The sequence below is a fragment of the Bos indicus genome, chromosome 10, assembly GCF_029378745.1.
Source record: "Bos indicus isolate NIAB-ARS_2022 breed Sahiwal x Tharparkar chromosome 10, NIAB-ARS_B.indTharparkar_mat_pri_1.0, whole genome shotgun sequence".
NCBI classification, from domain to species: Eukaryota; Metazoa; Chordata; class Mammalia; order Artiodactyla; family Bovidae; genus Bos; species Bos indicus.
Genome location: NC_091769.1, coordinates 9,997,898 through 10,021,107, shown reverse-complemented (window position 1 = coordinate 10,021,107; position 23,210 = coordinate 9,997,898). Strand labels below are relative to the sequence as shown.

The 23,210-nt window shown below is 41.9% G+C and overlaps 1 protein-coding gene across 1 annotated transcript in view; it reads left to right on the top strand.

The window, feature by feature from the left end:
• Positions 1-23,210, top strand: part of ARSB (arylsulfatase B) — a 181,025-nt gene that overhangs the window by 25,691 nt on the left and 132,124 nt on the right. The window contains exons 3-4 of the mRNA XM_070796873.1: positions 2,056-2,246; positions 9,788-9,995. Coding sequence (XP_070652974.1) covers positions 2,056-2,246; positions 9,788-9,995 — 399 coding nt within the window. The remainder of the gene's footprint in view (positions 1-2,055; positions 2,247-9,787; positions 9,996-23,210) is intronic.

Below are 23,210 nucleotides of genomic sequence, written 5' to 3'. Positions count from 1 at the left end.
ATATATTTATTTTTCTACTACATCAGTGCAGTTTCTCAGTTGTGTCTGACTTTTTGCGACCCCATAGAGTGCAGCACACCAGGCTTCCCTGTCCATCACCAACTCCCGGAGCTTGCTCAAACTCATGTCCATTGAGTCGGTGATGCCATCCAACCATCTCATCCTCTGTCGTCCCCTTCTCCTCCCGCCTTCAATCTTTCCTGGCATCAGGGACTTTTCCAATGAGTCAGTTCTTCGAATCAGGTGGCCAAAGTAGTGGAGCTTCAGCTTCAGCATCAGTGCTTCCAATGAATACTCAGGACTGATTTCCTTTAGGATGGACTGGTTGGATCTCCTTGCAGTCCAAGGGACTCTTAAGAGTCTTCTCTAACACCACAATTCAAAAACATCATTTCTTCGGCACTCAGCTTTCTTTTTATTCCTAGTCTCACATCCATACATGACTACTGGAAAAACCATAGCTTTGACTATTCTGTTGCATATTAATCGACAAATATACTGGCTTTCCCTTCCTGTTATCATGTAGGATAAAAGATTACCATTTAAAGAGTTATCTTGAGACCAAGATATTTGTTATATTCAGGACTTTGAATTTACTGAACCATGGAAAAGGAAGAAATTAATTTTTTTAATTAATTCATTTGCTGTGTAAGGTGTGTAAGGCTTTTAATTGTGATTATAGGAAATATTCAGAGCTGAGGAAAGGGTTAGATCAATTATATCATCTTTAAAGCTTTTTTTTAAAATGTGGGTCATTTTAAAATCTTTATTCAATTTGTTATGATATTGCTTCTGTTTTATGGTTTGATTTTTTTGGACCCGAGACATGTAGGATCTTAGGTCTCCAACCAGGGATCGAACCTGCACCCCCTGCATTGGAAGGCAAAGTCTTAATCACTGGACTGCCAGTGAAGTCCCTCATCTTTATTTTAATATTAATAAGCAGTGTTTGTCAGGAAATAGTTCAGAGTCCAGCACAGTTATTTCTTTTGAATAGCTTTATTGAGGTGTAATTCAGATACCATAGGTTCACTCAATAGAAGTGTACAATTCATTGATCTTTAATAAATTCACAGGGTTTTGCCACTGTCATCACAATCCAGATAAAGAGCATTTGTCCTCACAATCCAGATGAAGAACATTTCTATCACGCCTCCCCCGACAAAGAAAACCCATACCAGTTATCAGTCATGCACATTTCCCCCAACCCTGAGAGCCCTAGGCAACCGCTAACCTACTTTCTGTCTGTATAGATTTGCCTATTCTGAATGTTTCATAGAAATAGAATCCTACAACATGCAGTGCAACTTATTTTAATATTTTTGGAAAATATGGAACATTTGCAGAAACAAGTAAAGTTGAGAAAACCCATTTTCTCCTGTGTGTAAGTCTAAATTGTGGGATAGATGTCATTTAAATTTGGAACAAAATTGGGGTCACTGTAGGTAGAAAAATCTAATTTCAGTGCTGTACATTAGTTTGCTCTTTTGGTTCTGTTCTGTTTAGAGATCCTCCGTTTAGAAAAGTTTGTGTCTCTCACCAGTGGGTGTCAGCATCTGACTAAAGACGGTTCCTCCAAGCGCTCCTTCTATACATAACCTTGAAGCCAGTAGGCCAAGGTCAATATCAATGTTATTTGAATCCTGCATTCATTTACGTGATCACCTCAGAGTAAAAACTTGTAACAAATTACATTAACCGCATGCTAGTTTAGCCGTTAGATAGCTTTAAATGATTAAGATGTCATCACCTTTGCTGAATGTTACCTCTGATTTTTAAAACCATATTTACTTGCAATCACTCACTTTGAGAGTTACACAATAGAGCTTACATTCTAAAGATTGAAGGATGGCTTTTGATTTTTTTACAATAACATTTTAATGCCTTATGCTGGCAAATATAGAGATGTTAAAAACGGTGCTCTGATTAGCCTTGTCATTTGATTAGCCTTGTCATGGGTAATCAATTGCATTAGGCAATTAAATGCTGAAGCCTCCATTTGTTTAACAAGTTTTATGCTATGCTGACTACTTCCATCTCCCATCTCTGTCGTAGGATATCTTCTAGGCAGTGAAGATTACTACTCCCATGAGCGCTGCACCTTAATTGACGCTCTGAATGTCACACGATGTGCTCTTGATTTCCGAGATGGTGAAGAAGTTGCAACAGGATATAAAAATATGTATTCAACAAACGTATTTACTGAAAGGGCTACAACCCTCATAACCAACCACCCACCAGAGAAGGTAAATCTTGCTTCTTTTTGATTTCAAAGTCACGTGAAGATAGCATCTCTGCTCAGGTGAGCATAGGAAGAGGCCCCTGTCTTTTAGGAAACAATCTAATAAGTTCTAGGTTGGTAAAGAACATGCCTGTAATGCAGGAGACCCAGGTACAATCACCGGGTCGGAAAGATCCCCTGGAAAAGGAAATGGCAACCCACTCCAGTTTTCTTGCCTGGAGAATTCCATGGACAGAGAAGCAGAGCAGGCTACGGTCCATGGGATCGCAAAGAGTTGGACCTGACTGTGCGACTGACTTTCACTTTTTTTTTTTTCACTTCAAATGTTAGAGTACATTAGTATCAGCCTGGGAAGCTTGTTAGAAATACAAATTCCTGGAGCTCACTTCTAAAAGTCTGATTCATTAGGTCTGGGGAAAAATCTGTCAATATTTTAAAGAAGCTCTTTAAGGGTAATTCTGTTGCAAGTGGTCCCCAGATCACACTTTGAGGAATGCTGTGAGTATACTGTTTTGGTACCAATAGAGTTTTACTGTTTTAGTGTGCTATGTGCCTGAGTTGACTTTATTTTTAAAAATAAAGTTGACTTTATTTATAAAAAGATAGGCTTATGTGCAAAATGAGGTGTTATTATGACAGAATTTCTGTTAGAGACCCACAAACTTTAGATTCAGGGCAAGTTGCCTACCTTTGTATTTCCCAACCCCCCAAGAATTATCTTGGCTATTCTAGATATTCTGCATCCCCTTGTTAGTTTTAGAATGAGGTGGCCAGTTTCTACCAAGAAAAAAGAGGGGTCTGCTTGGGTTTGGATCTCATTGAATCAGTAGACCAACTTGAGGATAACAGACACATTAACAATATTGAGTCTTCTAATCTAGAAACAGGGTACACGAATGAGCCTGTTTTCCACATTGACCATACTGAAGCTATTTGTATATGTCATGTGCTTAAATCTTTTGATTTACTTACAGGGAAAAAGAGAAAAGAGTCTGACTAGCCTTAACATTTTTTTCTTTTTGTCAAACTAAAGTTAACCTCCTGAGGTGAAGTTTAAGCTGAATTCTCTAGATTTAGTTTATAAATGCCTTTAAAGTTGGGTCAGATGCTTGTGTTGTCAGATGTTAGGCTCAAAATATGGTTTCATTAAGAACTGTATTAACATGCCCTCAAAATTAGAACTTCACGCAGTAGATTACAAAATGTGTACTGTTATCTGGGTTTTCTGATTGCCTGCACTTTGCCTCGTTGGCAGTTACTGAAGGTTCTCAGTTTGTTTACCTGTTCAGTCTTGGCACCTGTCTGCTGACTCCCTTTCTGGCCTTGTTTTCTTCCTGGCTCTGTCTTTGTTTCCTCTAGCTCAGTATCGAGTATCTTTCTTGATATCTGTCCTCAGCCTTGCCCCACTTTTGAGTTTTTTTATTATTCTTTCATTCTGACCACTTGGAGTGGCCATGCTTCCTGTGGATGATGGAAGAAATGGGAACATTCTCTCAAACATGTAGACATATGCATATTTAAACTCTAGGTCTATACCAATATTCAGATAGTTGGAAAGATAACTGCTAGATAATTGGCTTCAGTTCTTAGTTTTCTTTGGTATGCTTGGCATGTTGTATATACGGTTGAAGATTGAAAGAATGAGCTAAAGTCTTGAGGGAACTGTGGTCCTTGTCTTTTGAGGCTTGAGGTGGGGCATTATTTTACAGATAAGCCATCTGGCTTCGAGAAGTGAGGGAACTTGTTCAGGGTCACAGAGTTAGAACTTAAAACCATGGTGTTTAACTCGAGAGCTCAGAGCACTAACAACCATCTGAGGTTCACAGTTCAGATTCGACCAGAGGTGACGAGCCCCAGTGTGATTCAGCCTGATGGTTCCAACATACAGTGCTTTAACAGCGTGCTGGGATCCTCTGGAAGGCTTGGAAGAAGTACCACAGTTCCAAATACTGTGATTTACTAGGCTGGGGTGGGAGCCTATCAGTTACTTACTTTCCCTCCACCCCCAGCTCCCATCAGTGGTTCTGCCATGACGTCTCTGTTGATTGCCCCCAAGCACAGAGGGGCAGGCAGAAGCCAGCTGCCTTCTACAGGTTCACAGTATGTCGCTACTTTAGTGGTGTAACAACTACAATATGCCTACAGTAAAAATTAGTTCCCATGAAGGAACAATAGAGTGTTCTCTCCCAGTGCCCATAACAGTAAGCAGACAAGAGGAAGCACCTGGGCTGAAAGCGTTCCTGGTGGGTGGGCTGTCTTAACTGGTGCCATGGGCGAAGGCGCAGGAGCAGAGGGAGACTAGAGGTGCTGAGAGCTCACGAGCCATGCAAACTGGTGTGTGATGAGTCCGCTGCTGCTTATGGCAGCATTATGGAAATTGCCAGGTGAGAGGTGGTCCTTTTCCTACAATGACTGAAATATTCTGAAGCAGTATCCAGCCTTTTGGGGATCCTCAGAGTCAAGTGTGAAGCGCAGAAACAAAGGAATGAAATAATCAATAGCTGAGTAGTAGCCCCCAAAAGTTTAAGACGTAAAATGCAGGTGTTTACATTTTCCACTCTCGACAAAAGGATGCAGCCCACCAGTTCCAGGATTTTCATCCTTTTATTCCAACATTGAATCTAATCCTGTGCTAATTTCTCTGTGCTATCTACAGACTGCAACATGGACAACTTGCTCTAAGATGGAAATCGTTAAAGAAATACAAAGTGTCCACAAGCTGACTTAAAAATGTGTCTATTTTAAAGAGCCCTTGAGGGGGAAAGAGCATCTGGAGCTATTTTATAACAGAAACATGGTGTTGGAATCAGGGAGAAATTGCTAATAACCATTGCACAGTGCTGGGAGCGAATGTCATTTTTTTTTCCCCTGCAGGATAATTCCCTTAGTACTAACACTACAACGTGAAAGTAACACATTCACAAAATATCATTTTGTTAAAAATAGCCCCCCCCAAACTTTGCAGAATAAAATGTTTTCTCACACACCTCATCTACTAGCAGTTTCTTAAAGCAAATGTGAATTTCTAGTGGTAGACACTCACTTTTTCCTGCCACAGTTTGGGAGGAAATGTCTTAATTTGAAAGTCAAAGAATAACACTTTAAAAACGTATCATATGCTTTTTAAAAGTGATACTTTAAATTAGAAAAATATACTAAAGAAATGAAAATAAGGCTTTCTTCCTCACTGAAATTAGCATAATGAGAAACAGAAATGAATCCTTAGCACCATTTTAATATGCTAATAACTTTAGGCAATAATGTCATGCTGCTGCTGCTGCTGCTAAGTCGCTTCAGTCGTGTCCGACTCTGTGCGGCCCCAGAGACGGCAGCCCACCAGGCTCCCCTGTCCCTGGGATTCTCCAGGCAAGAACACTGGAGTGGGTTGCCATTGCCTTCTCCAAAGCATGAAAGTGAAAAGTGAAAGTGAAGTCACTCAGTCGAGTCCAACTCTTACTGACCCCATGGACTGCAGCCTACCAGGCTCCTCCGTCCATGGGATTTTCCAGGCAAGAGTACTGGAGTGAGTACTGTCACTTAATACCTAAACATCGGGTGATGATTCACATTTAGGATACCAAACCCGACCGAAAAGGGTACAGATTCTTTACCACTGAGCCACCAGGGGAGCCCATGCAATATTGGATGGAAATACTCTAAACTGTGGTCCCTTGGGCCTCTCCTCATTAAATGGGCTACCCTGTTTATCATTCTGCCTCCTGATGACCCAGAGACATAGTGATGTGTGCAAGGCTGCTTGCCAACACACTGAATGGTCCTAGATCACTGCTGATGAAATGGGGAAAAGACAACTTCTTTTGTTCAAGGACCACCTTTATCTTTACTCATTAGTTAAGAAGATCTAGCTGACAAGTGTGTATTGTGTGTATGTGTGTGTGTGATGCGTGCATGTTCAGTCGCCCAATCGTATCCTATCTTTGTGACCCCATGGACTGTAACCCACCAGGCTCCTCTGTCCATGGAATTTTCCAACACTGGAATGGGTTGCCATTTCCTACTCCAGGGGATCTTGGATGAGGATCAAACTCTCATCTCTTGTGTCTCCCGGATAGGCAGGCAGATTCTTTACCACTGCACCCCCTGGGAAGTGCAGTTGGTAGGTAATGGGGGGCTTTACAGGGCCTATAACAATCACAGGCCAAGGCAGACTGCATCTCCCAGGGGTTGTTTTCACTTTTTTGTCTCAGATTTGTCTCTTCTGTTTGAACTAACAGGAGCCTGACCCCTGGAAAAATGGGGAAATAGTTGTAGTTTCATCATTTTAATCCCTCAAGAGCAGTGGCCATGTCTTTAGCCACTAAGGAATAATTATGGGAAAGATTTTAGGTAATTTTTTGCTACATTTAACCAAGTGAGTAGAATGATTTCCATTCTAGCTGTTTATAAGACCCTTGAATGGTGGTCCCAGAATCATTGTTTTTTTCCCTGGTGTGGTTATGAGAACTCTCTTCCACCAGCCCCTCCAGCTGTCACCGCCAGGGATCACTTTCCAGTTGGAAATGACCTGCCCTCCTTCCCCTTTCTCTCTTTCACCAAGGGTACTGCCATACTGACCAAAATGATGTGGGCAAGCATGTTTTCTCCTGAAACATTGGGCTCCCTCCATAATTTTTCTACTCCTGCCCACTGCAGAGAATCCAGATCAGAGTCACAAACAAGGGCCAGGCTGCTACCCTAAGAAAGTGAAGCACAGTGGAGAGACTGGAGAGTTGGAGGGCCCTTGTGGGTGGGATCTCTGTTTCCCATACTCCAGCTATTTGTTGTCTGGGCCTGGAGTTATCAGAGGTTCTGATTTTTCAAGAAAAACAAAACAAAACAGGTTTTTAGTGTGACATTTCCTGGCTCTTAAAAACTTGATGTGTGTTGCAAATTGTTGTAGCCTTCCAGTTTTTAATCCTTCCCCATCCAGACCTTGGCTGGTGCTTGGTCTTGTGCTGACGACTCAGACCGTAACTGCACTGCCAAGTCACAGGGGTCCCTGCTCATTCTTTCCTCTCCAGACATCTTAGCCCAGGGTCCTTCCTCCCCAGCTGGGCAGAGCATCTGCTGGGATTCCCTTCCCTGTGGTCTGGAGGAGCACGGAGTTGGGGTGGGACTTGTGTGGTGGGATGAGAGCGCGTGTGTTGAGGGGCAGTAGAGGCGCAACTAAAGCCGTGTCAGAGCTGTTAGTGTTGCCTTTTGAGGGCTGGAATTTGGAATGTCTTCTCATGGAAATAATGTACACATGAAACCTAGGGTCTCCTTATCACGGTTGTCATTCCATCTCCTGCCTCTTATTGAACAGTCACTTTGAATGTTTTGATTTGGGGGAAAAGGTATTTCTAAGTTCCAAAGAGGTGAACTGAAAATACTCTCTTGGGTGTCTATTTGAGTTCTATGTATGTATACCCATTACGGTATCACAAGGATGTATAATATATAATTTGAAACATTTTTTTCAACAGTAATGAATGAAATATGAGCCAACCTTCCAGTCTGTGTTCTAATATTCCCCCATTCTTTATGAGATTTAAAAGTCTCAAGTATATCAACAGAATTATGTTTTTTTTCTTGGGTCGAGCCAGTTGTCTCCCTGAGTGTTTTCATTAAAGAATTCTATAGGAGCATGGTGAAAAGAGTACCTTCAGAAAGACTCATTAAAAGGAAGAGGCTAACCCAGAATACTGCTAATGTTAAATTCTGTAAATTGATGTCAGAGGTAAAATAGAATCAGTGTATCACCCCCCTCAGTTTCCAGGAATTAAATTGGCCTCACGGTTCACTTGTTTTCTTATGAAAATATAGACAATGCTTAAACCTCTCCTAAAAGGTGGTCACTTATTTTTCAGCTAAAGCAGAAAGCTAACCCATCTATTGGGACATATCCACACAGTAATACTGGACTTTCCGATAGGAAATTGCTTTGCAATTAATATGAATTTGTGCAAGCCATAAAGCTTATCTAAGCCTCAGTTACTGCTGCTGCTACTGCTAAGTCGCTTCAGTCGTGTCCGACTCTGTGTGACCCCATAGACGGCAGCCCACCAGGCTCCCCCGTCCCTGGGATTCTCCAGGCAAGAACGCTGGAGTGGGTTGCCATTGCCTTCTCCAATGCATGAGAGTGAAAAGTGAAAGTGAAGTCGCTCAGTCGTGTCCGACTCTTAGCGACCCCATGGACTGCAGCCCACCAGGCTCCTCCGTCCATGGAATTTTCCAGGCAAGAGTACTGGAGTGGGGTGCCATTGCCTTCTCAGTTAACTTACCTGTAAAATGGCTGTAACAAGGTGGTTTTTGAGTACTACGTGAGACAGAATTGTTGGTATTATTATTTCCATTTGTTTGAATCAGAGCTTTCTAGGCAATTTTAGAACTCAAGCTTTTTCATAAAATTCACCCATTTAAAGTGCACAATTCAATAATAAACTCACAGTTGTGCAACCATTACCACAATCTAAGTTTTGAACATTTTCACTGCTCCTGGAAGAAGTCTTGTACCTGTCAGCCATCACTCATCACTCCTCTCCCTCAGAAATCCAGACTACTTCAGGCAACCACTAATCTATTTTCTATCTCCATAGATTTGCCTATTCTGGACATTTTATATGAGTGAAACCATATAAATGTGATCTTTGCAATTGGTTTCCTTCACTTAATGTTTTCAAGTGACATCTATGTTATAGGATGTGTCCTTACTTCATTCCTTTTTATGCCTGCATCATAGTCCTTTAATTGCTGTATATTGCTGAAAATATACCACATTTTGTTAATCCATTCATTAATTGGCAGACATTTTGCTTCCACTTTTGGCCTATTATGAATAATGCCACTGTGACCATCCATGTACAAGTTTTCGTGTGCATATATGCTTTTGTTTCTCTAGGGAAATTGCTGGCTCATATGGTAACTCTATGTTTAACAACTTCAGGAACTGCCAAGTTGTTTTTCAAACTGGCTATACCATTTTACATTCCCATCAGCGGTGAATAAGAGTTTTAATTTTTCTGCATCCTCACTCACACTTCTTATTTCCCAGTTTTGAAATTAAAACCATCCTAGTGAGCATAGGAAATGGCAACCCACTCCAGTATTCTTGCCTGGAGAATTCCATGGACAGAGGAGTGTGGTGGGCTAGAGCCCATGGGGTCACAAAGAGTTGGACACGACTGAGTGACTAGCTTTCTTTCTTTTCTTCAGTGGGTATAAAGTAGTATCTCAGTGTGGGTTTTTTTTTTTTTTTTGTATTTCCCTGATGACTAATGGTGTTGAGCATCTTTTCATTTTGGCTGTTTGTATGTCTTCTTTGGAGAAATATCTATTCAAATTCTTTGCCCATTTTTGTAATTGAGTTAATCGAGTTCTGTTATCAAGTTGTAAGAACTCTTAATATGTTCTGGATACGTATCCCTGATCAGATATATGATGTACAGATATTTTCAACCCAGTTTGTGGGTTGTCTGAATATTACTTTTTTAACCAATTGACTTCTCTCTGTATATATCATGCTTCCAAGCCCACCTAACTGATTGGTACAAATTCTCTTTCCAGCCTCTGTTTCTCTACCTTGCTCTCCAGTCTGTCCACGAGCCCCTTCAGGTCCCCGAGGAATACCTGAAGCCCTATGACTTTATCCAAGATAGGAATAGGCGCTACTACGCAGGAATGGCGTCCGTTATGGATGAAGCAGTGGGAAATGTCACCGCGGCCTTAGAAAGACGCGGGCTCTGGAACAACACGGTGTTCATCTTCTCCACAGGTAAGTCTGTCAATAGGAAAATCATCTCTTGGCAAAGCTTAGGACGTGGTATTCGATAAATGGAATGAAGATAAATTGGAACATTTAGCAGTTCCTTATTAAAATAAATGCTACTTGCAAGAGTGGAGACATGGTAATAATGGATAGAAAAATGTGTCTAAGGAAAAAAGAATTATGAGCCTTCTTCCCTCTCCCTTCAGATATCAAACAGTTCTTAGAGTTTACTTGAAAACAAGCAGTAACTGGGTAAATGTGAGTGGATATCCTTCCTATGCAGGGCAGCTGGGCAGTGAGTCCCTAGAGTGACTTTTTCCCAGCAGTCTGTACGAACCAGGCATCCTTTATGAAGAGGACTTCTGCTGGCTCGGGGGTCCCTATGTCAGTGCCACGATAGATTGTGACATTATTAAGATTTGTGACATTATGAAAACACTTAAATGGAGCTATTTAAATTTGGGCTAAAGTCTCCAAGTATTAGATCAAATCAGATCAGTCGCTCAGTCATGTCCGACTCTTTGCGACCCCATGAATTGCAGCATGCCAGGCCTCCCTGTCCATCACCAACTCCCGGAGTTCACTCAGACTCACGTACATTGAGTCAGTGATGCCATCCAGCCAACTCATCCTCTGTCGTCCCCTTCTCCTCTTGCCCCCAATCCCTCCCAGCATCAGAGTCTTTTCCAATGAGTCAACTCTTCTCATGAGGTGGCCAAAGTACTGGAGTTTCACCTTTAGCATCATTCCTTCCAAAGAAATCCCAAGGCTGATCTCCTTCAGAATGGACTGGTTGGATCTCCTTGCAGTCCAAGGAACTCTATAGATTTTTTAATATTAAAATTTTCTGACAATAAAGTTATACATGTTGACTACAGAAAAAACAAAATGGAGAAAGAAAATTTTTTACAACAGTTTTCATTATGGCAAGGTCATTCTGATTCCTCATCTATTAAGTATGTGTTTTTCCCCTCTTCTCATTAGACTCCTTGTTCAGTCGCTCAGTCATGTCTGACTGTTTGTGACCCCATGGACTGCAGCGTGCCAGCCTTCTCTGTCTTCTATTATCTCCCTGAGTTTGCTCACATTCATGTCCATGGAGTCAGTGATGCTACCAAACCATCTCATCCTCTGTCACCTCCTTCTCCTTTTGCCTTCAGTCTTTCCCAGCATCAAGGTCTTTTCCAATGGGTCAGCTCTTCACATTGGTGGCCAAAGTATTGGAGCTTCAGCTTCACATCAGTCCTTCCAATGAATATTCAGTGTTGATTTCCTTTAGGATTGACTGGTTTGATTTCCTTGCAGTCCAAGGGACTCTCAAGAGTCTTCTCCAACACCACAGTTCAAAAGCATCAATTCATTGGCACTCAGCCTTCTTTGTGGTCCAACTCTTGCATCCCTATATGACTACTGAAAAAACCACAGCTTTGACTATATGGACCTTTGTCAGCGAAGTGATGTCTCTGCTTTTTATTATGCTGTAGGTTTGTGATAGCTTTTCTTCCAAGGAGCAAGTGTCTTTTAACTTCATGGCTTCAGTCACCATCTGCAGTGATTTTGGAGCCCAAGAAAATAAAATCTGCCACAGATTCCATCTTTCCCCCCATCTACTTGCCATGAAGTGATGGGACCAGATCCCATGATCTTAGTTTTTTGAATGCTGAGTTTTAAGCCAGATTTTTCACTCTCCTCTTTCACCCTCATCAAGAAGATCCTTAGTTCTTCTTCACCTTCTGCCATTAGAGTGTATCATCTGCATATCTGAGGTTATTGATATTTTTCCCAGCAATCTTGATTCCAGCTTTGCTTCATCCAGCCTGGCATTTCACATTATGTACTCTGTATATAAGTTAAATAAGCAGGGTGACAGTATACAATCTTGTTGTACTCCTTTCCCAGTTTTGAACCAGTCATTTATTCCATATCTGGTTCTAACTGTTGCTTCTTGACCTGCATACACATTTCTGAGGAGACAGGTAAGGTGGTCTGGAATACCCATCTATTTAAGAATTTTCCAGTGTGTTGTGCTCCACACAGTCAAAGACTTTAGTATAGTCAATGAAGCAGATGTTTTTCTGAAATTCCTTTGCTTTCTCCATGATCCAGTGAATGTTGGCAATTTGATCTCTGGTTCTTCTGCCTTTTATAAATCCGGTTTGCACATTTGAAAGTTCTCAGTTCACATCCTGCTGAAGCCTAGCTTGAAGGACTTTGAGCATAACCTCACTAGCACATGAAATGAGCACAATTGTACAATAATTTGAACATTCTTTGGCATTGCACTTCTTTGAGATTGTATTGGAAAATGACCTTTTCCAGTCCTATGGCCACTGCTGAATTTTCCAAATTTGCTGGCATATTGAGTGCAGCACTTTAACAGCATTATCTTTTAGGATTTTAAATAGCTCAGCTGGAATTCCATCACCTCCACTATCTTTGTTTGTAGTGATGCTTCCTAAGGCCCACTTGACTTCACACTCCAGGATGTCTGGCTTTAGGTGAGTGACCACACCATTATGGTTATCCAGGTCATTAAGACCTTTTTTGTATAATTCTTCTATTTATTCTTGCCACTTCTTAATTTCTTTTGCTTCTGTTAGATCCTTACTGTTTCTGTCCTTTATCATGCCTGTCCTTGCATTAAATGTTCCCTTGATATCTTGTTTTCTTGAAGAGGTCTCTAGTCTTTCCAATTCTATTGTTTTCTTCTATTTTTTTTTTTTTTTTTTAATATAGTTCATTTAAGAAGGACTTCTTATCTCTCCTTACTATTCTCTGGAACTCTGCATTCAATTGGGTATATCTTTCCCTTCCTCCCTTGCCTTTTGCTTTTCTTCTTTCCTTAGCTATTTGTGAATCCTCCTCAGACCACCACTTTGCCTTCTTGAGTTTCTTTTTCTTTGGAATGGTTTTGGTCACTGCCTCTTGTACAGTGTTATGAACCTCCATCCAAAGTTCTTCAGGCACTCTTTCAGATCTAATCATTGAGTCTATTCATCATCTCCACTGTATGATCATAAAGGATTTGATTTAGGTCATAAAGAATCCCTCTGCAATGCAGGAGACCCTTATTTGATTCCTGGGTTGGGAAGATGCCCTGTAGAAGGGATAGGCTACCCACTCCATATTCTGGCCTGGAGAATTCCATGGACTGTATAGTCTATGGGATTGCAAAGAGTTGGACACAACCAAGTGACTCACTTCACACCTGAATGGCCTAGTGGTTTTCCCTACTTTCTTCAATTAAACCTGAATTTTGCAGTAAGGAGCTCACGATCTGAACCACAGTCAGATCTGGGTCTTAAATTTACTGACTGTATAGAGCTTCTTCATCTTTGGCTGCAAAGAACATAATCAATCTGATTTCAGTGTTGACCATCTGGTGATGTCCTTGTCTAGAGTCATCTCTTGGGTTGTTGGAAAAGGGTTTTTGCTATGACCAGTCTCTTGGCAAAATGCTGTTAGCCTTTGCCCTGCTTCATCTTGTACTCCAAGGCCAAACTTGCCTGTTACTCTGTCTCTTGACTTCCTACTTTTGCATTCCAATCCCCTAGGATGAAAAGGACATCTTTTTTGGTATTAGTTCTAGAAGTTGTTGTAGGTCTTCACAGAAAGTGTCAACTTCAGCCTCTTTGGCAACACTGGTTAGGGCAAAGACTTGGATTACCTGTTGGGTAAATCCAACTTTATAGTATGCATGTATTTTCATTACACTACTAATTACAGTTTGCTATGGTTTTATTTAGAATATTTGCATAAATTTAAAAGTGCAAATGAAGTAGGAGGTTTCTTTTCTCTCTGTCGGGTTTTGTTGTATTGCTTATACACATATCATGATATAAGTTGGATTTTTTCCATATTTTTCTATGTTCTGGAACACTTTACAGATTGAAAGATCCTTCTGGTCCCTGGAACCTTTTTAGAAGGCTTAGAAAAATGATCTCCATAGTTTACATTTTTGCTTAATTATATCTAAGGGGAGTGGGTCTTTAAAATAGTTTAACATTAATTTTGCCTGAAATACAGTGAGCCCTTTGATCTGAATGTTGAGATTATTTTTCACTTCAGGAAGTCTTCCTTGTTCCTATTTTAGCTTATTGCTTTTGTTCTGCTTGATTTGTTTCTCAAAAATGTCTTTAATTAGTAAGTTGAATTACTGACTCAGCTTTTCTTTCATCAGCCTTAGTTTTTCATCTTTTCTCAGTCTTCTGGAGCTCTTCTGCATTACCAGTTGGACATTTCTGCAGTTTAAATTCAGCTCTTTAATATCTTCGGTGGAGATTATTATTAATTGTGGTTTTAGTGTCTTTGCAATCCTTTCTTTTGCTCATTCAGTTCTTTTTCCTTCTAAGCTTGTTAGTAATAATAATGACTACTGTTTTTTAAATATTTCCTGCATGCCCAGGCTGTCCTTGGGTTTCGCCTGTACTTTGTCACTGTTGTGCATTAAAGCTCAAAGCAGCCTTGTGAAATAAGTTTCTTTATTCCTATTTTATAAATGAAGAAACCAAAAGTTAGACTTAGTTAAGTGATTTGCCCAAGACTAATGCTGTGGTCTGAATGTTTGTATTCACCTCAAATTCATATATGATGGTGTTGGAAGGTGGGGACTTTGGGAGGTAATTAGGTTGTGAAGGAGGACACCTCGTGCGTGGGATTAGTGTTTTTTTAAAGGAGGCACCAGAGAGATCAGTAGCATCTTCCTCCACCTGAGGACACAGTGAGATGGTGTTGACTCTGGAACGAGAGGAGTCTCACCAGAACGTGACTCTCCTGGCACCTTGATCTTGGACTTCCAACTTCCAGAACTGTGAGAAATACATTTCTGTTTTCTTTTAAGCCACCAGGTCCGTGGTATTTTGTTTGCACCCAAATGGGCTAAGAGCCACACATCTTAGAAATGGAAGAGAAGAATTCAAACCCAGATCAACTTGAGGCCAATACCTGTTAAATGTAATCAGTTGTGCTTTTCCATGTCATCAGTTTCCTTCCGTCTCATCCTCTTGTCCCTGATTTCTGCTTTTTAGCTTTCTACACTTCTATTCATATACCCATGCTTTTCCTGAATCTTTCTGAATAGAGCTTTTCTAAAACCTTCATTTCTATAGTAAGTGATTACCAGCTATGTACTCTTCCGAGTATAAGCAGCAGAGGATCTAGAGTGCATGGCTGTCTCTTGGGCCTCCGGTCATTGTCCCCTGATTAATTCCTTCTCAGATCTGTAACTTGAGGTCAAGTTGCTGCACGCAACTCACTCTATTTCCAGTGGCCTTCAGGCATTGGGAGCTTCTCTTCTGGCTCAGCTGGTGAAAAATCTGCCTGCAATGCGGGAGACCCCGGTTCGATCTCTGGGTTGGGAAGATCCCCTGGAGAAGGGAAAGGCTACCCACTTCTGTATTCTGGCCTGGAGAATTCCATGGACTGTATAGTCCATGGGGTTGTAAAGAGTCAGACATGGCTGAGTGACTTTCACTTTTTCAGGCATTGAGTCTTCTACACCCTTGTGAACCTGATTGACCTAACTGGTATTTTTTTCTCTTTGGGCTGCCTGGTTCTTCGGCACCACCACCAGACTCTTCCTGTCTCTATACCTTCAGGGCTTTAATTAGAGGGGCATTTGCCCAGGTAGTGTGCCCTGCTGCCAGGCCCTTTCTTCTGCTCAGTGTTCTAGGGAGCTGTGATCTCTAACTACAGATAGAAAGTTGGGGAGGTAGTAATTCTCCGATCATGTCCAAAATCAGCACCGTCCCCTCCCCTCCTGGGCTGCCTTTGTCCTTCTTTTCAGATAGGTAGATGGCTCTGTGTCATGAGGCAAGCAGGGTAGACCAGCCCTTGTTTCTTCATTCCAGCTTCTCTAGCTGTACAGCTTGTGGACATTTCTCCAGGCTTCTCTCTGGCATTTGAATAGATTGTCTATCAGACCTGGTTTCTTACCTTGTAATGAGTTTTCATCTCATTCTAACTCATGGCAGTGTGATGTCATTCATCTCATTCTGTGTCTGTGTTGCTCAGTTGCCCAGTCGTGTCTGACTCTTTGCAACCCCACGGACTGCAGCACACCAGGCCTCCCTGTCCATCACCGTCTCCCGAAGTTTGCCCACGTTCATGTGTGTTGGCCGTGATGTTGTCCAGTCATCTCATCCTCTGATGCCCTCTTCTCCTTCTGCCCTCAGTCTTTCCTAGATCTGTCTATGTTATTTTGGCAGAATATTGGTTAAGAGAAGCAGCACTAGTAGCTATTAGGAAGATACTGTTTTAACTTGTGCCCCTATTCCCAGAGCTGAGCTTTATAGTTATTAATCCCAGGAATCTTCACACAAGGCTAATCCTGAGTAACATGAGCTAAAATTAGAACTTACTCTGGAGCAACTAGATCATAAATTAAAACTAGGAAAACTGATTCTAAAACCTTGAAAGCAACAATTGATCACAACATCTTTCTGCAGCTATTGTGTATTTATATTAACTCACATCAGAATAACCATTTCCACTTATATTTAGAGGGAGTTTGACTATAAGGAAAACCTAATTTGCAGTTCCTCCTCTGGAGACTTCTCTGTGTTTATTGACAATTTCTTTGCCTGAAGTGGAATTTAATAATGTGATTAAAACCCAAGGAAACAAGGCCTGACTCTGGCTGGGTATAGAGCAGTGATTCATTTTTTCCAGTTTTCTCACTTTACTTGACTGGGCACTGCTCTTCTTTCCAAGCATAAAAATCCTGGGTATGTTCAAACAAGTAATTGTTGAATCCGATAGTATCGAAAACCCTGACATACACTAGCTTCTTCGTATCACATGTTATTTAGTGAAAGGGAGACACAAAGGCATGTTTTCTTTTTAGGTCTAGATGTTTAAGGACGCTTCTAAAAATCTTTCTTTATAGTCTGGAGGAGGCCCCTGAGGCTCCTTCATTTCTTGTTGTCATCATCGGAGCACTTAAGGTGCAGTATGCCATCTGGGGACCACTTGCCCCCTTGGAGTGTTCATTAAAAATATAGTTACTCAGGTGATGGCTGCCAAACACTGAATGTGCTAAATGTCACTGATTCAACACACTAAAGTGATTAATTTTATGTTACGTGAATTTCACCTCAGTTTTTAAAAAAGTAGTTTCTTAGACTCTAGTATGGATTCTAGATCTGAGCCCAGGAATCTCCATTTTTAACAGTAATACAGGTAATTCTTCTTACAGAGGAATTTGAGAACTTTTAATCCAAAGGAACTTATACGAACCCTGGGAATTTAACTAATGAAGAATATATATGTATGTAGTATATGTTTACACATATGTATTTATAGGAATATACATAAATGCAGTAATATATACTATATTTGCCAGAAACCAACTGGATTTGAATTTCAACCTCTCCTAGGTGTTTTCATTTCAGGTAAATGCACCCATTTCTAGAAACAGACTCTTGAAAAAAGTAAGAAAATTTTAAATGTAATTTTACTGCATATAAATTACAACCTTGATAGATTAATGACACTCTTTTTACAATGTGTGATTATTAGTGAGTGGCATTAACAAAAATTGCTTGTCTCCTTACAAACATAATATTCTGTTCTTTTTATACAAGGATGACCCTTCTAATCCCTCTTTGATAGAATATGATCAGAGTTCAAGTCCCAGTTTTCCTGCCAATTAGTTGTGTAGACTCTGGCCTCAGTTTCATTATCTATTAAATTCTGATTGGCCGGTCACTTGTTGATTCACCTGGTCTCTCATTGCAGATAGAAAGATGAATAAGATATGGTTCCAGCCCTTAGGAATCTTGCACTGTAGTGAAGCAGGCAAGCAAATGTACTCTTCCAATGCAATGGAAGAGTGCCCAGAGATCTCACCAGAGCCTAGCGATCTGGGGAGGCATTCTGAGATGGGAAGGTTGGCTGTGAGTTGGCCAGAGAAGCAGTGTGCAGGTGAAGAAGAGATTGAGCAGCTGAGAGAGAGGACTGTGACCAAGGGTAGAGAGGAGAGAGCTGTCTGTCAGAGGTCCAGTGGGGCTGGAGCCTAGAGTGCAAGGCAGGGATGGCGAGACGTGAGGACAGGGAGTGTGACCTGCAAGTCAGCTCAGAAGAGACCTGTGTACCTGCAGGGGGGAATCGCAAAGGCAGCGAAGGCAGTGGGAGGCCTTGAAAGGTCTGAAACAGGACCAGATTTTCACCTTAGGATCGCTGTGGGGGATGGTTGGAGACCAGCAGACCTTTGGGGAGATTATGGCAGGGGCTAGAAGGAGGAGGAGGAGGGACTGAATAAAGGCAGAGGGAAAATGGATGGAGTGGAAAGGAGAGAGAGTCAAGAAATGCACTGAGAGCTTGAACCAGTTGACTCCTGATACTAGGAAACTTGATGATTGTGTCAAGCTGTGTTTTCAGAGCTTTTGTCAGTGCTGGTGACAGCTTTCCATGGGGCCATCCCCCTTTAACAGGCAATGGGGTGCGTCTGCAGAGAGCTGGAGAGAGTGCAGCCCGCGGCCAGAGCACCTGTGTGGCCCCTGTAGCCATGGACCCACAGTCCGTTTGAGACTGGGGCGAGGGGGTCGACCACAGTATCTGAAAGTGTGCGGTAATGGTTCGGGTTGTCATAGTTACTTGAAGGTAAAGTCACTTTTGAAGGCCGGGCATCTGTAGCGCTCAGAGCAGCCTCGCACAGTGGAGAAGTGTCCTGACATGGACAGTGGTAAGACCAGCATCGAGGAACCCTGCCCACATCCTTTCACTGCACATGTCTGCCTGGACAGGGGAGCTCATTCCCAAACCTGAACTTTCAACATTTATTATCTGATCTTTCACAAACTTATGTGTGATTTAATGTCTTAAATAGAGCAATAAAGATTTGTAACTAATTCCCCTAGATCTTATGTCCCTTTCTCCCTCATATGTTGAATTCCCTTCAAAATTGGTCCCCACAAATGGAGAACTCCTTCAGTTTAATGTACTTAAGCAGTTGGCAGACTTGTGAATAATATAGAAATTTGGTGCCAGGAGCAAAGTAATCTGATGCTGGCAAATCAGTCTCACTCAGTTCTTCACACTCTTAACTGCATTCCTGACAAAACTAAGGAAAACCTGCTAAGTGAATAAGTGATATAGTGGATCCACACCGACTTCCTCTTTGCAAATGCTTTCAACACAAGTACCGTAGAGGGAGATAACAGCGCATAGCTCAAAACTCTGAGACAAGAACCATTTTATCCCTCACCAGAGGTCATGAACCCATTTCACCTCTTGAGAATTGTCACATTAATGTTCATGCTAAAAGCATGTTGGGATACTTTAGGATTTTATTTGTAATAGGTAGTAATGCATACAGATTTATCCATTATTTTATTGAGCAAAGATAATAGTCAATACATTTCAAAGGCCCCAAGAATGATGTCTTACCTTTGTAAGACAAGTAAACCACTAAATCTGTGATGAACCACTGAATCACAAGCCCAGAGTCTAAGGCAAAGATGCTTCTTAATCCCTATGTTTATCAGATCTTTGATGTTTTATCATAACTCAGCTTATATACTATAATATTGTGTTATTGATATTATGAATTTCTTAGCATGAGAAACATAATCTTTACTTTCACACTTCTGTGAGAAGTGACCATTCCCTGAGTTTATAATTAATGGAAAATATGAATTGAAATAAGCATATTTATTGACTGAATTGTAAGCTTTCCAATGTGTTTGGGTTTACTTTTGCCTCTTGTTTTGCACTCCATTTTAAAGATCACATTTAAAATGGACCCATTTTTTATACTGTACATTTCTCACAAAGTTCATTAAAAGCCAAAGTCCCTGTGGAAGTGAGGGCAGTATTGGGTTGGATAGGCTGAACTGGGGGATGAAGGCAACAAGGAGAGTCTGCATAGAAAGAATCATGTGGGAGCCACACTCACAGTAGGGCGGAGGGGCAGAAATAAAGTCGGGTCATCCCAGTTACAGATGCAAATAGGCAACCAGAGGATGAAGGAAGGGACTAAATGGCCTAGGAATTATTAGTTTCTGAAACAGCAGAAAACAGAGTGTATTTCAGGTGTTTTGCATCTGGATTGTTTAAAAATCAGTCTTTAATTATAGATTGAAGATGAAAATTCAGATTTCAAAGGAGGACCCAGTATTTTCCGTTGACAGACAAAAGATGTGTGTTGTTTACACTCCTGTCTCCCAGCGTGTAATGGGGGTTGACTCTGTAGTAGTTGTTTTAAGAAAACACACAAAAAAATGAGAGTGGCTAAATTTTAGCTACTGAAGAATCCAACTAGTTCTTCCCCATTTTAATCCACATGCGGGGTTCACCTCGAGGCGGTGGTAACTGCTGTGCATGTGTGTGGAACATACTGAAACAAGGCATTTGCTCCAGAATTAGGGCCTTCAGGGCTAGCTTTGCCAGCGTTCTGTCCCAGATTCCTCTCTCTCTGTGTCGATGCAGTGATTGCTGTGTGGTTTTCCTTAGGCAGCAGAGGAGAGGCTGTGTCTCCTCCTCGCCCAGGAGTTTAAGGAGACGTGCTCTTCCAAGGAGGCCCTGGGAACCAGGGCTGAAGCTCTTTGCGGGAGATAGCCCTGCTGTGCTGGGCCTCAGACAGGCTGCTCATCCTTTGCTTTCCGAAGCATGAGATTTTCCCCCACCAGGCCTAAAAACAATAATAATAATATATTTGAAAAAATCCCCATTGCGTCCCTTGCTGACTTTGGCAGTTAGGTCCCAAGCGTCAACAAAATGTTGTACCCAGAAATCTGCCTTCCAGGCTTGTTCCCTTCTTACAGAACAATCCTTAGCCTCGTGGGGGCTCTTTTTTATGTTTTCTTAATGAGAAAATATGTCAGAGATTATTGGCACCACGGGTTTGTTCCTTTCTAGCGGTTTTCACCCTTAACCAACTGTACTTTCTATGATCTCTTTCCTATTTTCCTTTCACAGTATGGGACACATCTAATCAGCCTCTCCTAGGATGGCTGCTCCAAGTACACACTGATTTTTTTTTCCTTTATCATTTCTACTCCTAAACACTTTCTTATTTGTGCAGAGTTTTAAAAAAAAAAAAAAAGGAAAGGAAAAGGGCTTCAAAAAACTTAAACATTAGAAATGACACTCAATGCTGTGGAGACTACCAACAAAACCTAAAGCTACATCTGTTTTCAAAACAGCCTGTGATCTGGTACCACGCTGATGTATACTGACGCACACACATTAGTCAGCGGTGCAGAAGCAGTTGCGGGAGGGAGATCGGAGTGCTGTGTTTGGACTGAGGACGCTGGCTTTATGGTGCTGCTTCGGCATCCTGCTTTGGTGTCATTTGGTTGTTAGAAGGTCCATCTCAAGTCCAGAGGTAATAGAGCAGGCGGAACGGTGGAATCTGTGGAAAATCCAGTCCCCCCAATTGCCCTGTGTGCAGCACGTGAGACCTCACCTCTGCGAGTCCCTGAAGGGAGTGATTTGATTTGTGTCTGTGCTGGGTGGCGATCATCAGGCTGTCACCAGGTAAGGTCACCTGAACAAGTGGCTCATCATCTTCTTCCTAAAACAAGAATCAGTCAGTTGATACACATGACTCTCAGTTTTGTTTAGGACAATATGTTGATCCCGAGGAGACCAGAAGCTAAAGATGAGAGGCATAAATTTCATATTCCCTTGGGGGCAAGGGGGGCTTCCCTGGTGGCTCAGCTGGTAAAGAATCCGCCCACAATGCGGGAGACCTGGGTTCAATCCCTAGGTTGGGAAGATCCCCTGGAGAAGGGAATGGCTACCCACTCCAGTATTCTGGACTGGAGAATTCCATGGATTAGTCCATGGAGTTGCAAAAAGTCGGACTCGACTGAGCAACTTTCACTATTTCACTACAGGGGCAAGGCAGGGACCAGGTAAGCGTAAGGCTGGGAGAGGTCCTTTCCCGTGCCTGGGGCTCTGACACATACTCTAGAAGGATTTGTGTTAATTCCCTGATCGCCAGGCTGAAACTGCTTTGTGCGAGGAGAAATGGTACAGAGGGCAGTGTGAATGGCTGGGGGAAGACAGGAAGTCTGGTCCAGGACCGTGCCTAGCACAGACCTCAGGAAATATTAGGAGGTGGAGGAGTGTGCATGTATTCCAGATCCAGCAACACACCCAGTTACCAAAGATTCAAGGTCAAGTGGGTGCAACAGAAAGATGAAGTTTGGAAAAGAGCCTCTGGATCAGGGGCAGCAGGAGAAGCTTCATGAGGAGACAGGATATAATTAAACTGTGCTTGAATGATTGATAAGATATCAGCGGGTGAATGGAAACAGAGGGCAGGACATTTGGGGCATGCAGAGTGGTGTGAGCAGATGAGTGGGGGAAGGAGGGAAGCAAAGGTCTGTTCTGGGCGTGTGACTAGGCCAGTCCAGCCTAGTCACAGGGACATCCAAAACCTTAGATGTGTCCTCCTGGAATGTTCATTTTGCTCCAATGTATAGAGGGAAAATTACTTAACTTAATTGGTTAGTCATTTAAAACATTTTGACATTAAAAGAAACAGCAGATTAAGGAACAGAATACAATGAATTTCACAGATTTTTTAAATAAGTGTTCAGAATCTCAGATTTCCACTCTTAACGTTTAATGGAAGAATTTAGAATTCTTAAAAGGAGATCAGCTCCATTCATTTGCAAAAAAAAAAAAAAATGCCCACTATGCCTTACCTGGAACTTGGGGCAGGAGCTGGGTCTCCTCTGGGAGGTGGGGCAAGCAGGTCAGCCCTTAGCCACAGGTCGGAGGGTTTTGCTTAGCTGTAAGCGAGCCCCATGTGACTCTGGGCACTGTATGTCCTGGATAGCATATCTTGACAGTGGTTGGTGTGGCTCGTCTTAAAGGATGTGGCTCCGTCCCACACAGCAGACATACAGGACTGTATGTCTACATGCAAACGAGGTCCATTCTGACAGCACGTGCTTAAGTCCAGTTTGTTCATAAGTCCAGTGAAGCTAGGCTAGGTAGCCAGCTAACACAGTTGGCTATATAGTACTGTACTGTAAAAGGTTTATAATACTTTTCACACAAATAATACATTAAAAAACAAGAAATAAAACGTTTGCAATCTTCCAGTGCAATACCTTGAAAATTATAGTAGTTGAGTACAACAGCTGGCATGCAGTAGTTGGCATCGTGTAAACAGGCGAGAAGAGTTATTGACTAGAGGAGGGGGTAGGGGCAGTGGTGGAGTTGAAGGATGGTCAGCAACAGGTGATGGAGTGAAAGTGAGGTCGC